The following is a 21,511-nucleotide window of genomic DNA, read 5'->3' as shown; positions in this document are numbered from 1 at the left end:
ACCGCTCGCAAGTGCGCGTGCAGGCGGATAAGGTCAGGCGGATTTGCGAGGAAGATCGGCAACATTAATAAATTTAGCTGTTCTCTGCTATTTGTCTCGATACTTAAACGTGAGCCGTAACGTGGTATCGTCTGTGCCTGCTTGAGAGATTGCTTCTCTCCCGTGTAAGTCCGGCATAGTTGTGGGCGGTACTGTAAGCTCTACGTAATGTATATGTAACGACACGTGTTTATCCATCCACGTATTTTATTATCCCATGCAAAGAATACGTTAGAATGTCCGCGGGTCTCAGGCGGCGTTGCTAATGCCATTTAATTTACACACTGGATGGTATTTACGGTCAAAATGTAACGCCACAGGCGTATCGGTAATCGTGATGGAATATGACTGGCATGAAATGTCGAATACATCGTGTAATGTCATAACAAGAAAATTCTATTAGTTCAATATTGATCTCATGTACGATAACAGAAACAAACTATTCAGAAAAATAAATTTTCAATTTCCTGTAATAATACAGACACGAACAACAGAATAATCATAATTTACAACATTTACACGCGATTTAAACTGCAAGAGTTAAAACTCGGCGTGCCAGAATTATTTTCGTCCGGAATATTTATCATTAAAATTGCAATGTATAATAATAAAGAAGGAAGTACTCACCGTTCATAATGCACCTGCGCGTTGGCCAAATCGAAGGATCCGCCGGCCTTCTGAATGAGCTTCGCTGAGATCATCGAGCGATGCGCTGGGAAAGCAAGAAGAAATATTGATCGTCGGGATCGCCCTAGGGTCGCAGGTTTGGAAAAAGGGCTCGATAAAACGGTTACTAGATACTCACAGTTTTTGCATCGGCACGGATCGTGTTTCTCCAAATAGTGGCTGAGGGTGTCCCATCCGCCACCGACACGCACCATCACGTGGCTGCGCAGGACCCGCACGTAGATCGTAACCTTGGTATCGCCGATCCTGTACTTGCCCTCGGCCACGTGGATCATCGGGAATTGCGTCGGACACGTGCACTCTTCCACGATATCGCGGACCTGAGAATGAAAAATGATCCCGATCAACGTCGAGCTCCTTCCTTTCATTTATGACACGTCACACTCTAATAGCTACGCTAATAGTCACACTTTAATATTACTCCTTTAACATTTCGCCTGGGCCTCTTTCGACAGCACATACAATATCGGAGCCTTGAATTAGACCCAGACTGTTCCAAATCCAATGCCACTTTTTTTCTGGCAGAAGCAAGAGCCTGTATTCGAAGGTAGATTACTTATGTCGGAGAGAATCATTAAGGGGATCCTGGAGTCGTCTGTATTACCGGCGGAATTGGTCGATCTTACTGTACTAATTACTCTTTAATGACTGTATAGAATGAAAAATCCTTCTCCACGATTAAAGTATACAAAGAAATATACCGAGCGAAACTCGACTTTATGTTAAAAACGACAAAAAAAATTTACAGTTTTATTATCGGCTTATTGTGACGTCACCTCGTACATTAATGTTTTTAATATAAATGTTTTGCAGTTTGTGTGGCCAAAATTCGATAATCGCAAGGACGGAACAAAATGAAAGAATATGGGGAAGCTTTTAGAAATGAGTTTAGAAGCCTAGTGTAAAAGTAATTAGTGCAGAAAGATTCGTGATCATTTCGTGCCTACGTATGCCTGTGAAATCGTGGCTGAATCAAAAATTGTGATTTTTTTCCGTTTGGAAAGTTAAGTCCTGCCTTTCACATTACATTATTGTGTGTACTTTCATCGTGGAAAAGGATTTTTCATTCTGTGAATTCAATAAAAAGAAAATGCAGGAAAATCACCGATTCCGCCGGTAATTCAGACGCCGCGACGGAGTTCACTGGCCACTCCAGGATCCCCTTAAGAACCTCATTATTTTCGTTTTTATTACTTGAAGCTGCAGTTATTCCAGTTTTAGTTATTTTTACGGATCCCGTAATGTTGTTTTTATCGCGTAATTCTTCTCTTGCAACACGCGTCCTCCAAATTCTCTTTCGACTGCATGCGCGGGAATGTTAATTTCTCGGGAATAAATTTCCCGACGCCAATGCTATTTTCAGCGTTGCGTTCTCCGCGCGCCTCGACGAGCATAGTGTACTCTCTAACTGGAAGAAACGATCGGTGGTGTATTCTTGGACCCGATCCCAACAACAAACACCGTGGGCATAACATTTGTTGGTTCTTTTTTATTGGATCACCCCAGGCTTCGTCTGACCAACGGGGTCTCGGGCCCGGTTTGCCCGATGAATACATTGTTTCGCGGAGAGAGAAACATCACCGAAAGAGGGAGAATATAGGACCGCCTGTGGTAATTAGTAGGAACGAAACGGATTTCTCGGAAGCCGTGCTAAGATCGTCCCGAATGGACCGTCCGCCGTTTCGTTAACAAGGCCGCGGAGAGCAGGTAAAACTGTTCGGCTCCGGGTTGCTTTCAGCGCGGGGCAGTCGCTCGCTGAGTCACGTCGAACAAAAACGCGGTGCCGCACGTGCAAGATCAATTGCCAGACCGGGAAACCTTGCTTTTCCTCGCGAGAAAGTCGCTCCTGTTCGCGGCGTAATGATGGAAGGGTCGCATTTTGTCGGCCGATTCAACGGAACCGCACACGAGGCCTTTCAACGATGCACACGTTGCGGACGTGATATAATCATCGAAAGTCGCCTGCGTAATGCAAATCTGCGAGATTTATCTTGCTTCTTTCTCTTTTAGAGAAACATATATCTCACATATATTATACATGCAGTTTGTTCCGATCGAAAGTTTAAGGAAATTGACATTAAAGATTGAGTGATGTGAAACAATCTTCAAAATTTGGATCGTTTAATAGCATCAAGCTGAGAAATCACTCGTTTCACGATTATCTAGCTTACATTCTCGCTCCCACTTAATTTCTTCATTTGTTGAACGCTCGAGCATTCGAAAGTCCCGTGAGATCACGAGGCGTCAGAGAGGGTGGGCCATCCACTTAACGATCAACACGACGAAGGATATCATTTCCACGAACATTTGTCTTGGCAAGCGCTCGAATTAGAAAGCAGAAATAATTGCGCGCGAGCCGCGCGCATTAGTCTGCGATCCCTCAGCATTGAAGGAGCGTCCCTTATTGTGAAACAAGCTTGTTTCATTCCTCCAGTAGAGAAACGGCTGTCGCGTTCTTTTTCCCTATCTCGGGCGAAACCTTTCGAAATGTCGCGCCGGCGGATTCAGCCAGGAGGAAGAGATAGGCAAGCGTGTCGAGTCGACGCGTCTCTTTGTCGTCGAATAATAAAATAAAATTGTCCGCGAGGATTGCGCAACCGTTCGGGCCGGGTAGGTTTCGACTGTTACGCAAGTTCACTTAATTTTCACCGAGTAATTGCGAGTCACGCGTATGTACCTCGTTTCGCTTTTTATGACTTTTTATGACTTTATTGAGAGACGAAGAATCCGCGCGGTATGCGATTTTTTTAATTCGACTGTCGCGGAGACTGCCGAGGAAATAAAGACGAACATGTCTTCTCTTTATGCCGTCCTTCAAATTAATTTAAAGGAAGGTCTTCGAGACCATCAGGGAGAGATATACGACGAGGGGAGTGCATGCGATATCATTATAAAAAAACCCGCTGTATCCAATTTTAAACGAAACATCTCCGCATCCCCTGCAGGCCCGAAGAGAACTCCTCGCGAACGTCGACGTTTCTTATTCCCACGTGCGGCAGGCAGTACCAGCTACGACGCGTTCACAGAATCGCGGAACCAGCTGATGCACGCGAGAGCCTTCCGCCGCCCTACGAGCACGATTCGATTCCTCGACACCGTCGAACTGACATCGCCGTCGGCGTCGCTGACGATTTATCGGGCCGGCGTGTACGTACACGCCTGCGATCGGACGATCGATCGATCGATGGACGCGGGCGCAATACATGTCCGCGACTCCCTTTCCTCTCTCTCTCTTTCCTTCCGCGCATGCTATCGATCGGATCGACTGATCCAGAGCCGGGGCGTCGATCGATTCGTCTGGCCTGGTGTCGCGGAACGACGCCCGGTGCGCGCTCCGGCTTTCGCTTCGTATTGATCGCGGCCAAAGAGTCCTGGCCGGGTGGTATCACGCTCGCGAATCTCTCGTGCTGATACAGCACGCGAACACGCGTGTCCTTCGGCGCTCACGGTGCCGGCCACCCATCGTACGTGCCTGGCGACGTCACTCACGTAATCATTTATCAATGAGCCCGCCGCTCGCGCCGATACTCCCCGCCGGAAGTGCTCATTAGCCGGAGGTACCGATGATCGGCGATCACGGAGATCGCCGGTTTATCAGTCCCTCATGCGCGAGAGCTTATCGACTCTCATCGATGCCGCGATTTACGACGCCGAGGCGTTTGTTTTTTGACCCGACGCACAGTGGGCCAGAAAGCATGCAAAAGCGGACAAAATTCAAGATTTCTTTAGACTTTTCTGAAATTCGAGGTACTTGAGGTTTTGAGGTTGCTGATAACGAATCTGACATGGAAAATTCAATATTCAAATTAGTGGATCCAATATGGCGGTCAATATCTATTAATTTTGATCGGATTTGTATGGAACTTGATATTTAATGGTTTTCAAGGTTGCTGATAACGAATCTGACATGAAAAATTCCTACTCCCTACTCGGAGCGTACAAGCGCCGCGAGAGACAGTGCCGGCACGGTAGAGCGGCCTATCAGCAGATGGGGCACCGTTGCGTAGGACAAAATATTTTCTATTTGTTACATTTAGAACAATGAGAAATAAACTAGTGAGATAAATTGTCGAACTTAAAACTTTGGTGTCTATCCGTCAAACTAGCTTTATATCGTGAAAAAATGCGTTCTATATATTAACATATATATATTAATATTATATATATACCTATATATTATACATATATATAATATTAATATATATATTAACATTAATAAATATATTACTATTAATAAATATTCGCTATCACGTGAATTAATGCACCTTATTGTACGTATCTAGTCGCGTAATCGTAGCAAATCTGGGCGAATTAAAACTCATGTACACATAGCAAATTACAGTATTCGCAAAATATCGCCGAATAAGTTTAAAGTAGACATTACAATGAAGATCCTGACACCTTCAATTTTTGATTAGAAAGTGGAGTCTCGGGGAGCAGGAAAACAATAACCTGTACAAAAGCGAAATGAATAAAATTGATTTCACAAGAAGTCATGATACTCAAATCAGGTTAACGTCCACAGATCTTTACTAGCTTTTTCAAATTCAAATACCCGTAATACTGATATTACATAAAAGAAAAACCTTTAAAAGTGATAAGCTAAATTTTTCATATGAGAAAAAGAAATTATAAATACGTTAGGAAACAAATAACATTTTTCTTGTTCATGATGCCCCTATATGAACAAATATTGAATAACCTGTAAAAACATTTCGCTACGGCCACTTCAACTACTCTGTTTTAAGATATCGTGATAATTGAGTAAAAATTTGAGTGTTGGTTTTTTGCCACTTTTGTGAGTTTTCTGGCCCACTGTGCGACGCCGCGATGCATCGAGGGTGTCCCGTCTTGTACTGTTCCTTTTGCACATTTGGGTGACTCGAAGTGTTATCCTAATCTGGTTAGCGATTAATTGTGACCATTGAAGGGGATAGTGAGGGTGAGAGGGTGCATGTGCTTCCTCTTGGTTTTTTTGTTGCTGCGCTTCCTCAGAAGCTGAGAGAGATTTCTCTATCTGCAACTTTATCGCGCTTCCTGCTCTCTCTGATACCTCATTAAGTCGGTTTAGATTCTTTTCCAACGCACGCGACTTGGCAGTAACGCTAGGTTGTCGTTTACGATTTATTTTGCGAGAAAGACGAGCTTGCAATTAACTTTTCAATTTATAACGCGCTATTTTAGTGGATTCAGGTTTCCGATAGATTTCTGATTCGCTGCGATACCATTGTTTCGTGAACCGCGTCGTATATTCGTCGGCCATTTATCACCGTTTTTATTGATAACTTCCCGAAGTCGGCTTCGTTTTGTATCGCTCCCCGATAATTCGAAGATCGGAATTTTCTCTACGGCGGGCGTTAAACCGGCCGCGCTATCGATCACTCTCCCTTATCGCCGAGTCGGATCGCCTTAAATATACAGGGTGTCTATAGGAGATCCAATCTAGCTGGGAGAACGTGTTCGACTGGCTTCTATAATCGTTCCAGATCCGAGAATGCATCGTGTACATGTCCGTATTTACAATCAGTTACGACTGCTTGAAATTCAACGTCTACATGTCGGACAAATCGTTCGGACGGCCGTTCGAAACGTCCGTCTAATTTATACGCGCTTTAAATCCTTCCACAAGAATTCCATTGGGAAAGATCATTTATGCTCACAGAAAGTAATGAGAAAATCGCGCGTTGCCTGCACGGAATGTTCATTAGCACGCGAAACTTCTAACCGACCGAGAACGTCACCGGCAAATCGCGTCGAGCTATTTCAAAGTGTTTGCAATTGACACGCAGTTTTCCGAGCCAATACCCGAGAGCGTTCTGCAGCGCACTCACGTGCGTACGCCCGGCGGCGCGCTTTTGACACTTGAAAATAATTTATCGGCGTTGCGTTTGCAATGTTTGCAATGACCGGCAATCGCGCTACGCCGTGGTTCTGGTGCCGTGCAAAATTCCTGGTCACGGGCCGCTGGGGAGCGGACACACGCCGCGTTTTCCTACCGCGACTTGTGCCAGTGACACTTTTCCAGCGCGGACGATATACGAGCCGTTCGATAAATTAGCAAGCGCTCTGCGAGTGAGCGAGCGGAATTGTCTCGGTGATGTAAGGCGACGCGGATTTTTCGCTCGTCGCGCGTATCTCGTGTCTCGAGGCGTTAAATAATCCGTTACGCGGAATTGCCGCGTTATGTGCGCGTTTCGCCGCGAAGATAGAATGCCTCGCGATTGTGACACGCGTGGCATACGTGATTGCACAGTCGCGAGTTTTACGGAGAAACTGTGCCGTGCGTTATATCGAACGTAAATAAAGAGATTTAGAAACGGCCGGGGTATAAGTGTTAAGACGTGCGCTACTCCGACGTATCCTGGCATTTAGCCACGCATTTAGCCTCATCGCAGAATTATTGTAATATTATGCACGCGCGGAACGAACACATCAAACATCCAATTTCGAGTCCGAATTATTAGATTTTAATACGAGACGAGGGCGCCGAGAGATTTCCGATATAGAGCCGTGCATTAAAGCGGTCGTGTCACGGTAACAAGTTTATTGCCTCTTTATCTCTTAATTATCATAAAAAATCGATCGATTTCGCCCACTACCGTGGTGTCCTCGCGCATTAAAAATCGGCGCGTGTCTCTCGCGCCGGCCGCCGTATCTCGCAAATCAGATTTCAATCGCGATTGACAAATTGGCGCGTTGCGTAAGATGGTATTAAAAATCCTCGATGTACGAAGCCTTCGTGGAAAAAGTAACGCTGGCTCTCGGTAAATCATCACAAACGAGCGTCCCATTGCGGATTCCGAGGGCGTTCCAGCTGACGTCGATCGCATGCTTCCACTTACGTCACGTCGCCTCTCCTTCCAAATATTTAAGCAGGTCGTGATTAACAAACCCAGTCGCATCGCGATGATTCGACCGTACCGTACGTTCGATAATTAATAAATTTTACCGTGGGAGGATACCAGCGATTTACCATCAGCTATGGACGTTGCCAGAAATGTTTACCATGAAACCACAAAATAAATATGTCAAACGATGCTTCGGAGACGTATTTAAATACAAAGTCGTAACTCGATTTAAAAGAAAATGTTTCGAAATTGTTATTCAACATATCGACAAACATATTATTCGAGGATGAAATAACATTCCTTAATTGAATTTTCTTCTCCTTTCCTTGAGAGCGGGAATCGCGAATGTACGTTTTTTCCTCGCGCGAGGCAGATTTAAGGTAATGAGATAATAAGCCATGCTCGGCGCTCTTAATGCAACGCAGCACGAAGGGCCGTTGCATTAAGGGCCTGAGTGGTTGAGTGGCCGGGGAGCACGAAGGGACATAAATTGGATCGAACTATGCCGCCGTGAGCGACTTGTGCGTGGAATCGCTGGACAATTCGCCGCGACCACCAGCCGGCGGTGTCTCGCCGATAAGCATATGGAACGATTTGCAATTAAGAGGCACGTTAATGGGGCACAGTTTCAGCGGGCTTTACGACGAACGCGTTGATGCAACCGATCGGTGGCTCGGCCCTAATGGCACAGGGCTCGGCGCGCGGATTTATTTACTTCGCCGATTGCATTATCCGTCCGCGCCGGCTGTCTTGGAGGAAACCCGTTCCGAACGCTATTTTAAGAATCAATTATGTGGGGTATTAACTCGTCGCCATTCGCGTATCATTAACGCGTCGCATTAATTACGCGACTGGTCCGCGGAAGGAATGACCACTTTCTATACATAAATGATTGAAAGATAGACTGCAATCATCTCACTTACAAGGGAAGGTTTTTAAGTGTTACACTCGGATTTCAAAACTTTTTGCATGCAGGTAGGGAGGTCCCCAAATAGAAGAAAAAAATAAAAGTAGCGGCCCAAATGCATATTTGCGCGCTACGTGCGCAATTTTCGATGTTAAGTTAATTACTTAAAAATGCTATTTCCAATCGAATTCTTTACATTTTTTATTTCACCTAATGCACATTTATATTGCTTTAAATAATTTTGTGTCTGTGTGTGTGTATGTGTGTACGTGCGCGTATGTGCTTCTGTGTGCGTGTGTGTACTTGTGTGTGTTTAGAAAATACGAGCGTCTAATGTAATCTCGTGCCGCGCGAGCACAGTGCGTATAAAAGGCCCATTGCTCAAAAATGGTATTTGCATCGTAACTTTTTTAATTTTTTACTGCAACTGCCAATGCACACAATTTGGAATAATTGCGCAAATCGTAGTTTGCTCTTTCTGCGTGATTTATTGTACGCGACTTTAAACAGATTTGATCAGAATCCATAACGAGGACATAAAAGATCTGGTCAAGGGAGGTTTTTAATTCTTTCAGTTTTAATTTTGGTTTTGATTTCTTTTTAAAGCGTTGTGCATTAGGTGAAATAAAAAATGTAAAGAATTCGATTGGAAATAGCAGTTTTGAGTAATTAACCTAACATCGAAAATTGCGCACGTAGCGCGCAAATATGCATTTGGGCCGCTACTTTTATAATTTTTCTTCTATTTGGGGACCTCCCTACCTGCGTGCAAAAAATTTTTGAAATCCGAGTGTAACACCTAAAAACCTTTCCTTGTTAGACCAGCACATGGACGAAAAGAAGAAAGTCGAAATTGCACTTTCATTGATTCATGATGGTAAATTGTTCTTTCGTCCATCGCAGATTTCCGAGTTTCGTGCTTCGAGTGACTCGTGCCGAGTGACTCGGCACGTCTGAGGGAGAGTTGCAATCTCTGAAATTGATATAAAAGTCGAGAAGCATAATACATTGCTTTGAAAATAGAGCACGTATCAACGCGCGTGCACGTGAACGTAATTGCGCAAGGTACGTCGCACTTAGACGCCTCTCAGAACAAGACACGTCGCTTTACGACAAAAGATCTACCTTGACCGACTGGTTGACGCGTCTGACGAGGTTCATCCATCTCGACGAATGGAAAAATCATCATTAGATGTTATTGTGCCCGCGAAACCGGCGCAACGCAACGCGAGACGCGTTGCGTAATGTGCGATCCTGCGTTTGTTACGGAATAACGAAAGTATCAATGAGGATAATGCAACCGGTTCGACGACGATTTTCTAATAGCTTTAATGCACGTCGCTGCGGCGACGGGCGAAATTTATAGCATTTATCAAGCGGATCCGGCTCGTTGTGCTAGCAAACGTTCTGGCAGCAGGACTAATGGACGACATTAGTACTCGTAACGAACGCCGAAAGCCAACTACGAAATGCAATATTGATCATGTCGCGGCACGATCGCGTTATTAGGCGAGTTTCCCGATTGTCACGATAATCGGCAATCCGGCACCGGATCCGGGACGCAATCGCCATCTTCGCCGACCTCTTTCGTCGTCCTCGACCGTTTTGCGACAGACCAATTGTCTACGAGCTACTGAGTTTGTAGGCTACGCGTTTCCGGTTTGCGAATGCGCTATAGGCCGAATTAGACCACGCGATTTCGTTGCCGTCTCGCGAAAGTGACGCAGTAATGTCTTAGTGTTTAAGCCCTCCATTTTTTTACTACATTTTTCTTATCTTGTAAGAAGCAGCGTACCTTTATTTATATACTTTTACTAGAATTTATAAGAATACTTTTCCTATTTAGGTAATAATAGATTTTTCAATATCGTTTCTGAAACCTGATGCTTCCAGTTGACTAACTTTATAGATTTAGAAATTTTATGGTTTATATGAAGGTAAAAATTCTTCGATTTTCAGCTCATTGAACACCAAACTTATTAGAATAGAAATGTCTTCGAAAATTGTGGTGTATGGATATGAAACGACACTGAACTGTGAATGTCTGGCGAACCGATTCGATTGAAATTCGATAGATTGATTTTACGGGTCGCAGCGTTTCCTTAGCATTTCCCGAATAATTCGTCCCACGTCTACGTTGGTATGGAACATTCTACTCTCCCTCTTGGCAAATACGAATATTTCAATGTACAGGGTGTTCCAAGCAACCTGCTAACTCGCTTTTCTTAACTTATTTGTCAAATTTGAAGTTTCTTCTATCTTCGAATCTCTTTTAATAATTGCTAAGAAATTAAATCATTAAAAAATATAAAATTCTATTTTTTTAGAGAATAGTTTCCATTCTTTTTAATGTAATAAAATATAGTACCGCTCTCACAATAAGATTTCGCGTACATTTTCATATCTGAAGCTTAAGTCAAGAACATCATATTTAAAAATTTAATACTTTGGTACTGCAAGAGGCGACCCTCTCTTTTTCCCTCTCGCTTCTTTGAGTGTTCTAGTTGAAAGAAAGCGCGCAATGATCAGGTCACCCTGTATATCCCTGCATATCTATACGTGTATATCGCTCGCCCGGGACAAATTGTGTGGCGCATTGCAGGTGAACGGACAGGATGAATGGTTATGATGCCATAATGCAAGGCCGCCACGGCTTACGTAACACGGCCCAACCTAACGATACGGAATACGGATTATTATCGGTGTATTCGTTTAGAGGGAATGATCGGAGAGATAGAGAGAGGAGAGGCGCAAGAGCGAGGGAGAAAGAGAGAGGCATAGATATCACCCACGCGTATCAAGAGACCCGTCGATCGCTTGCGATATCGAATTTTTTGGATATCCGTATCGTTCCGCGCGTGAAATGACTTCGCGATGTACGCTCCGAGCGATGAAAAACGCGCGATTCTCGCAAAGCAACTTTCTCGTGCGCAAATCGGCCGCAGATAGCGATCTTTGCGCGCGGTGCACTCCGATTTAAAGCACCCGCGATAACATCGCGAATTTTGTTTAATCTGATTTACGCGGGGTCGTGGTAATAATTACTGAGATGACAGAGGTGTTCATGAAACTTAATCGAAAGCGGCGTAAAACCGCATTTGACGAGTGTCATTATCGTTTACGCAACAATGACACTCATATTACGTAATCCACCAGATCATTCACCATCGTACCAAAATTAAAATTGTCAAAATTAAGACGTCGCGGAAATAGTAAATCCTTAATTCATTTGCGTGAAATGTCTGTTGGAGAACGATCGATTAATAAAGTCCCTCTTCAGCAGCGAGACACTTGATACAAATAGTTTGACATATACGTAACGACGTGTGCAAATGCCTAATCGTTCCATATCCGTATCATGCGCGACAATCGATCATTTCTAATAATTCGTATTACCAATGCATATTTATTCACGTTGCCGGTGAGCGACGAGCTCCTTTACGCACGCACCTGTCCAATTACCATTGTACCCGACTGCGAATTCTATTATGTAAGAGATTTCGTTGTATCGGCCCATAAATAAGCTGTGCAAACGGGAATACCACGGCGGCTATCCCCGTGGCGCATATCCAACGAGTTAATTTGAATCGCTCGCGTGTCTACGAGACGCAGGCGGCCGCGTTACTTACATTTATTAATTTATAGTATCGTAACTTACGTTATCGCGGCTTAATGATCGCCGGCGAATACGCCGTTTAATTACTCCCGTGTACCATTACACGCCGTATCTTGTAACTGCCACCGTCGCGCGCGCGACTAAAACCCGACATGAACGTACGCTTCGGTAACATATCGCGCAATTACGATTCGACAACCGTCTCCCTTCGTGTCTCCGGTTTCTCTTTTCCGCTCGGTACTTTCCTCCTTCGTCCATGTATCCGATTCCGAGATTCTTTTCCCAGATTCCTCGCAGAAATGAAGTTCTCACCGGGAAGAAGTTAGAATTAATATCGCAGGTAATATTCGCGGTATAATGAAATCCGGGGAACTCGGGGAATCCAATGAGAGTGGAGAAAGACAAAAATCGCGACCCTGAAGCAGCACCTCTCTCTTCCCCTTTGCCCGCAGCGCTTCGATGACTTTCTAATCTCGAATCGGCGCGACGTATTTAAAGTGGCTTCGCGACGAATTAAAAAAGTCACGCGACAGGTGCACTTCCTGTGATGAAACGTGCGAAACGAAAGACGTCGACGACGCGATCGCGGCAAATCCTTGCCTTAATTGACGACCATTAAATCCTTCCATGACGATCGATCAACCGTCCTACATACTTGCGCGGCCGTTTCTTGTGACACTGATACGCTCCGCGTGTAACGTCGAGCGAGTGAACAAAGCACGAAACCGATCTCGGTCCGTACACGCTCGAGAAGCACCAAGTGCATGATGCATCGCGTCGATGGGGAGTTTATGGGGAGTTTATTAGACTGTGCGTGATCCCATTGACACACTTATTATTTCCCATGTCACTCAAGATGATCTCGATAAAATGAGGAAAGAAACAAAGTTCGCTCGCGAAGAACGATGAACTTGTCACGCATCGTGCTTCTCTGTTACGTTACATAAGGTTTCCTTCTGCCGTGGTTAGTGATCGCGATCTTTCGAGGCGATTCCACGCGCCGTGAACGCGCGGCAAAACGGAATATGCAACACCGGAGACGAATCGAGCCGAGCGGAAAGCGAGAAAAACGGGTTTGACTCGGGAAAAGGTCGACGCGGGCCGAACACGTTTCCCCGATGCGGAAAATAAACCGCTAATTGCCGTGGAGTGTCCTCTTCCAGCACAATTAATTTATGGACCTGCATAATTGCAGGCGTGCGAGGTACGATCGTATATTTCTCCCGGGACAAGCGGAATGACGCTTGATTTTACATCAGGCATACTTTATTGGCACGCAGTATTAATAATCCTTGTTTATTACCCCGTTATAATGTTAACCAAGTGTTACGCTCGGAGATCAATCCGTCTTGACGCCGCATCCCGATTAAATAACTTTGATGATCGGCAGTGCTGTATCCTTCCGCAAATTAAAGCGCGATGCGACTCGCGAATTAGACCGCGAAGCAAAACGATTTGGAAAACAAACCACATTCAACCAAACGTAATTCTAGCTCGACGTGACTCTAAGACGTATCGAAATTGCCTGTCGACCTATCAAGAATAATCACACAGTTTTCCGCAAACCCAATAAATGCGACCAATAAAAAATTAAGAGTCGATTCCAAAATGAATTACAAAATACGAAGGTCATTTAAAAATATTTGAAATGGCGACACTAATATCAAACTGACATAATAGTTGACGTATATATTTTCTAAGGACTCAAATGATCCTCGACATAAGATTTAGAAATTATTTGATATTTATGCTGCTTTCGCTGTGATCGATCCGAGTATTCGGCGGATACGAATAAAGCGATAGAGCTTGCGAGTCTCCTCCTCGAGGTCTCCCGAATCTTCGTCGTGATGCGCTCTCTCCCTTGGGATCTGGTATTGCGCACGAGGAAGCGCGCAATTCCATCGCGAGGCCGGGAACGCGCGGGCGACGCGGATTGCGCAGCATCAGTATGCAGCTGCATTCGAGAGGAGGACGCTGTGCATGTGGAGGCACGCGCGCCGGGGTCACGTGAACGTGGACCTCGAGGAGGACGTTGAAGAAGAGGGAGGGAAACGCGCCGGAGAAAAGTCCGCCGCCGAGGAGCCCTGGAGCGGCGGGGGATTAATTTTCCGCGCGTTGTTATGTTAATAGATACGTCGACACGCGGAAGTATCGCTGCGTTTACGAAAGGTTGCGCTGAACAAACGAGAAGTGTCCCGCGGCCTTTTAATGCGCCTGTCAGCGACGTTACTGCGCTCGAACTGCCATCGGTTCTACAATGTTACGCGCTCGCGAGGAAAGTTGCGGAATGTACGGGGTGTCCCAAATCTACCGGAGAGACCCTGAATGACGGGAACCTGGCTGCTGCGGAGGAGTATGGCGCTTCCTCTTTACAGATGTAACTGTTATATATGTAATACGTACGATGTGGATGTGTGTGTAAATATCTTTTTATCACATACATTTACATCAGTGATGAACAGATAATATATTTTGATTTCCTTCTTGATTAATTCTCGACAAGTCTTGATGGAAACGTACTTCATGGAAAGCAGCTGTAAATCAAGAAGCCAGTGACGAGAATCGATTCTCCGCGAAGTTTGCGTTACTTAGCTGATTCGATAGATATGGGACATGCTATATATGCAGGTATCGGAATGATATAGACGTAGGATACGGTTCCGCGATATGCCGGAACTCAGAACGTGAATGCGATCACTGGAGCGTAATGCGAAAGACTTAATTGCGCGGACCTGAAGGAATGGACAGTTGGAATACGCGGAATTGAAGTTTGGCGACTTGAGAGAAATACAGTGGCATACGAATGCACGAATAAAACGTGAAAGCTGACGTGCTTCTTTCCAGTGGCGTGATATAACTAGCGTCCAGAGCTCCATCGTTATCTGAAGTTCAAGCGTAACTCTCTACTGGATAAAATTTTCGCTGATATATCAAAGATCAGTCAGAACTTAGCAATAATATTCTATTTCCGTATAAACAAGTCAGATAACCAAGAATTTTCACAGCATATATTTCTGCACCTTAAATTGGCAATTAAATTAACAAATTATGATCAACTATGTAGGATAAATAACGATACGCAGAGATAATTTGCACTCCTCTGCGAGGCGCCAGAATGAAGAAATCAGCGTGGTATCGAGAATGATCGAGCTTGCACTACATTTATTGCGACTCACTCGCGACCGCGAAAGTGTGGACGACTGAAAATCCAATCTGGCCTAGCTCGACTTTTACAATCGCGACATCCCGCCGTGTCGCACGTAGGAGTCGTACGCGTGCGAGCGAGCGAAAGTGGCGGAAATTTCATTTATCTCTCGCCATTGCGAGCTGCTGACCTACAACTCGAGGAAACTCGAATGTCCCCGCGGCGGTCGTTTAAAAATCACCCGCTGCTACTAATGCGCGCCGGCGGCTGAAATCTGCTCCTTCGAAGCAGAGAGAACTCTACAAGAGAACCAGTAGTTTCATTTTCTTAAACTCACCGAAAGTAAATATATAAGTTAATTAAATTTACTTCGAATTTCTGCTGCAAATTGCTAGTAATTCACAAAATACAACTTTCTTCTTTACTTCATCATTTCTTAGATTTTTATTAATTAATTTTATTACCAAGCGTAATTTTCACTGTGATTATTGTCAAGTGACGTAATATCTCGTTAAAATCGATCCTCCAAAGAGCGAAGGAGGCGGTTTGAAATTCATTATCCAGCGGCTCTTCCTGCCTACACACGACAACTACGAAAAATCATCCCGTCTGCGGCCCGCGGGCCTTCAAGAAATATCGGTCCTGATAGACATTAATCAACACACCGAGGTGCAATGACCAACAGTATCGGACGGGTGACTCGCACGCGATTACATCACAAGTGTTGACTCCATGACTGGCCAGAAGGAGCCAGGAAGGAACTGAAAAGTCGATCGTCGGTGACCCGAGAGACGATCGCCTAATCGCTGCATCTGGCCTCGTTATGACATATAGGATGTTCCAAGCGAAGACGCTATAAATACTGCAGTGGATAAAATCGATAGGAATTTAAAGCCGAGATATTCATATATGAATATATATGACTTAAGTTCACACGATTACGTGAAGAAAAATATAGCACTTAAATAGAGATTAATAAATCCCAAAATAACGCGACTCTTTATATAAATCGTCATCGAGATTTTTTTCATAAAAATTGACAAGATTGTAATCAATTAAAGCACAAAGTATCGAGCTAAGGTATAATTTACGTCGAGTGTCCTCGATAGGTGTGCGTACTCTCTAATACCCTTAACATTATTTGATAAATCTCCGCGCGGTTCCACAAGCGCGCGCAAACCGCATCTCCATTTATATGAACTTTTTCCCCGGAACGATAGTCCGCAACTTCCGCATATACGACACTTCTTCCTGAAACACTGTGTAGATATAGGTATACACGCGGCGGAGAAAGTGATGGAACCTCCGGTCGAGATACCGATCGCTATCTTGGCATTATCATCGCCGACCGATCTTCCCAGGATCGTGTACGCGCGGGGGAGGAGGGCTCTCTCGTGGGAAGAGAGGAGTGAGAGGCCCATTCGAGAGACGAGATCGCGAGTCATTTCAGCGGCGGCGGATCTTGATCGACGAGAATCGAGTTCGATATCGTCGCGCAGAGATGCCCCGCGCTTTTTGTTCGCCCGCGAAGGATGTCGGGCGAAAGTAAGAACGTTGCCCCCTGTTCTCGGCCAGTTTGTTTCCACGAGACGCGATCTATTAACACGCGATCCATTATGCTTCCGTGATGAAAACCTGACGGTCTCGTTCTTGTTCTTCGACAGCGATCAGCATGTGGAGCTGATAAACCGACGCGCCTGCATAATTCGTTCTTGAATTTTTAGACGTGTAACGGATTGACATAGTTCAACTAAACTGGGCAACTCGGCGTAGTCGACACAGCTAAATTGGAAGTGACTAACGCTGTCCATACTGTGGGTTTGATGTGGGTTTACCTAATCTAATTGACCTCTTACATAAACGGCGGATTTATCAGTCGTTACGTTATCGCGCAAATGCGATTTGTAAGCTCGTTGAGAAGATTGATGTAACTGCCAATCTAGACCGCGTGCAAAATGAAGCCTATAATATTTATAAAAGTGTAGTACAGCTCAAAATAGAGCTTCGCTTCCTAGCGAATTCATCAAGATGTCCAAAGGGGGCGTTCGCCCCTATGCGCCAAACACTCCGGCGTAAATAAGGCCTTAAATAATCCCGTGTCGTGACTAGAAATAAATTTCTCCGGGGAGCAACGCATTACAAACACACGTAATCCATCGCGATTTATGGCAAACGCGATCGTTAGTCGCGCATTACGCTCGAGGTACATTGTCTCGTTTCCGACGCTTGCTCCGTACGCGTAATCCGCGCAGAATGTGAAACTATGCACGGCTGAAATTTATACGGGCAAACTCGCTCTATAAACGGGCTCTCGCTATATTTACCGCGCGCCGATTACGGGAAAGCGGGAGGGGCTACACGATCGAGGAAATCGCCTAATGAAACGCCGCGAAATATTTCAACCTATCGCCACGCTCGCACCGGGTAATTGATGGACGCACTTATCGCGGCTAATGTAAGACTCGCGTAACGCTCGCAACGCCCCGTCGATGATCACGTATTAATCATATTGGTGCCCAGCCTCTTATTTTAGCCCAGGGAAAAATCGAGGATCCCTGCAAGTCGTTCCTGCGTGACCGAAGACACTTTAGGCATTCCCGAAGAATTTCATATGGACGATCCTGAAATCGAGGCTGCTCGGACGAAGTAATTCAAACAGGTTTTCTCCCGTGTCTTGAATTATGCGCTTGTTTAATAAATATTGTTTTATGCTCGATAAATTGATGCGATTCGGGTGGAAAAGTGCTCTTCTCCTATAAGATGAGAAATCGTCGCAGACGATTTGTCTTCGCTCTCTAGAAATGATTTTCTTCGGAAATCGCAGACGACGCGAGATGACTCCAATCAACTCGCGCGACGTGTCCGTGAACTGGGACAGCCAAGCGATTCTAAAAGTGTATATTTGCGCATCGCGAATGAAGAAAAAGTATGCTCATGATTGAGGACGCTGGCAGGGAGAAAGGGTTAATTAGTCGGTCAATTAGTTCTCCCGCAATTTTATTCCGCCTTCGGCAAACACTCGTGGTTTCCACGGTGTGCGGTTCGCGCGTCACACGATACGCATAACGCATACGGTGCAGTGCGAATGCAATGTCTCACATTACATTAATAAGCGCGGGTTCATTAATGACCACTGAAGGAATGTGAAATTCGAAATCTTAGAAGTTACTTTACGCTTATCCTTAGCATTATCATCAACGACGGATTATTTCTCATAAAAGTCCGCAGAGAGAGAGAGAGAATTCAATATTTTTTTATCTAAAATACGAAACTCGAAGATTTCAACGAGACATTTCGCAGATCATCGTTTGCAACGAGTCCGGAGGAATGGGGACCGCTGAGAGAAGTGGATCAATTCTGTGTAGTCTGTGTACGCAGAAGGTTCCCGTAAGACCAGGGCCGTAAAAAAGTCACTGTCCGAGCTCGTCCCTTACACGTCTTTTTGTACTCCCACGTTCGTCGTCAGTTTTTTTCAGATAGGAACGACGAGGAACGATCGGCTGCGGCCGAGGCAGCTTTCGTCTAACGACGTCATCTTCGGCACTGGCAGTTCTCTGACAAAAAGGAGATAGAGCCGGCCGCATATGGAGCTCTCTTATCTCGTAAATTCTGTGCGTTTTCGAAATGTATACACGCGTGTCACTATCGGCGTCGTTGTCGGGCGGTAACGAAATTTACGATGCAATCGGTACCGTCCACTCGCAGGGAAATGTCGTCGTGCGTGACGTGTCAGCGTGTAACATTAACGGTTGTGCCTGGACGTGTCGGACACGTCGTTTTTCTTCAAAGTTCGCTTTTCCAATTGCAACGAACTAGCCAGCGCGAAAATGTCGCGCGATCGCGAGATAATCCAGCCAATAAATTCAGCGTCGCTGAAACGTCATCCCACGCTCGCGTTTCGCGATAATCAATCGATCGCCGTGGCGAATAAGTGTCCCCACCGCGTACGAGATTGCACAACCGGCAACGGCGCAGAAAGAAAGAAACAAACCAGAAAAAAAAACGAGAGAAAAGGAGAATTCGAAAGGCGACTGCGAACGGGAAAGAAAACGTTGCGTTGCGTTACGTGGGCGGTCCGCTTCGCCGTGTCGGCGCGACTTTTAATAATCGCGCCGATTTGTCAGCACACCGATCCTAATTACGGCTCCTCCTCTCGAGATACCGCATTACCGTTGTAACCGCGCCTTCTTTTTTCTTTCTTTCTCTGGAACGGAAGCGCGAGGCAAGCCGCGCGGTTGTTCCTGACGTGTCGACGGTAAATCAAAAAATACCGCAGTGCGCCAGCGTCGTCGCCGAAGGCGCGTATCGAATTACTCGGCTGCAAAGTGCACCGAACGCTCGCGAGTCACTTTAGAAGCGGCGAGTTCCGTTCCGAGACTGCCGTCAGGAGGTGCACGGGACAACGAAGGACGATAATCAATCTCGAGGAGTTTATGACCGCAGGAGTAAACGACTGCCACGTTCTGATCGCGAATATCCGCGACACCGCGAGGAAGACGAGTGCTCTCTTTCTCTCCGAGCACCGTCCGTGCCTCTTGCCTCCCGAGGGACTCCTCGACGAGTCTCTGGAACACACCCTGGAGCACCAATTAGTCTAACGAGAGAGGATAACGCGGCGGGCACGCGAGTAAACGCATCGCGCGGGAAAAGCGGGAAACGCGCGGGCATTTTCCAGCTCGAACGACGTTATCCACCAACGCAGACACGCGCCAGGTGAATTCCGGGGAGTCGTGGGATTCAGCGGCGCTTTGAAGGCGCAGCTTTTACGGCGTCGAGACGCCGTGCCGCGCCGGCGTCCCGGCAATCAATACGCGAGAGACAACGTCCCGCGGAGCTCTCAGCTGTTCCATCCACCGCGACAGCGGCGGCGCCGTGCTTTTTCGCCACCCCGACCCCGATGGTTTATTTTCGCGATTCTCGGATACGCGATTCCGCAAAGGCTTACGACGATCGAGAGCATTTCCGGCGGAAAGAATGGTTCGTCGAAGACGAGGCCTGGTATCGTGCCATCCGCTTTGCGGAGAACGACGCGTCACGCCCTTGTACAGAGAATCGCATGTTGCTCGCACGTTCGTCTGTGTTGCTCAAAGAGTTTGCCGACCTCATTGCATTCAGGCGAGAATGCAATTAGACTGATGATGATAAAAGGAAGCCTGAGAAAATTGGTCTATAATTTGCGATTTGTAAATTTCGTAATCTTGTGTAATTTCGAGCTGGCATATCGCGCGAGTAAAGATCTAAATTGCTTGTGTCGCGTTAAATGAAGGCTGAAAGTCAAATTCGAATTCAATTCCTGATCAAAACGTAAAAAGTTTGATTTTTAATGAAAGGATTTGTCGATCTATATAAAAAAATAATTCAATCTACGGAAACTGAAGAGATTCGACCAGAAATATGTATATCTCGCAACTTTCACGTTTTGCCGTCTGAAAATAATTTCGGCACTTGAATTACGCGTCCTCCGCAATTTCCGTGTGCAATTTGACGGAATTCACGATTTCCGGTCAATGCGTCCAATATCGACATAGTGCTTCGGGGTAATCACTGACATTTAGAAGCACCTGAAATGCACTTTATTGACGTAACCTACATGTGCTGCGACGGAAGTCTATAAGTCGTAGTGCCAACGTCTCGCCGACCCCCCGTAAGATTTCCACCGAAGCAAAATTACTGGGCTGTGCACCCCAAAATCTTTCATTTCCACCCCGTGCGCAGCTTGATTACTGATGTATCGATTGGACGCGGTTCTCGTCTAAATTTAGGTGACCTATGTGCACGACCGTGAAAGGATTCATCCATCCGGAATTGCTCCGGAAATAATTTAATAAGAAATTCATTCGCTACGAAAAAGCCGCGCGAGCGTGTTTAAAAAAGTATTAAACAATAATATAGAATTATATAGATAATAAAATAAATAATACAAAATTAAAATAATAAAAAATTAATTACAAGCAAATACATCCATCAGGTATTATTATATTATACAGATTATCTCTAAACAAATTATTATCCCCCATAAAATGTTAAGATAAATCGGGTAAGAGTGTTAAAACAGAAAACGAATTTGATGATCGAAAATCGCCGCTTTGAAACGTTCCCGGTGACCACCACGTTGATAACCCGATCTGGTATTTGCGAATCGAGATCTTGATGATTCCCCCGGGGTCGCCTCACCCCTTCGTGGAGGTCACGCGCACCAGTTTGCTAACCAATGTCAACTGATCGGATCAACCTGCAGTCGCTCGTTCTATTTGTATCCCTGATTCGCG

The 21,511-nt window shown here is 45.5% G+C and overlaps 1 protein-coding gene across 1 annotated transcript in view; it reads right to left on the bottom strand.

The window, feature by feature from the left end:
• The window catches only part of LOC105277020 (GAS2-like protein pickled eggs), a 69,534-nt gene that overhangs the window by 12,604 nt on the left and 35,419 nt on the right, over positions 1-21,511 (bottom strand). The window contains exons 4-5 of the mRNA XM_011335138.3: positions 845-1,046; positions 667-751 (exon numbers count right to left, since the gene is read on the bottom strand). Coding sequence (XP_011333440.1) covers positions 667-751; positions 845-1,046 — 287 coding nt within the window. The remainder of the gene's footprint in view (positions 1-666; positions 752-844; positions 1,047-21,511) is intronic.

Source organism: Ooceraea biroi, chromosome 3 (genome assembly GCF_003672135.1).
Source record: "Ooceraea biroi isolate clonal line C1 chromosome 3, Obir_v5.4, whole genome shotgun sequence".
NCBI lineage: Eukaryota > Metazoa > Arthropoda > Insecta > Hymenoptera > Formicidae > Ooceraea > Ooceraea biroi.
Note: the sequence above shows the minus strand (reverse complement) of the source record. Positions and strands in the feature narration are given on the sequence as shown.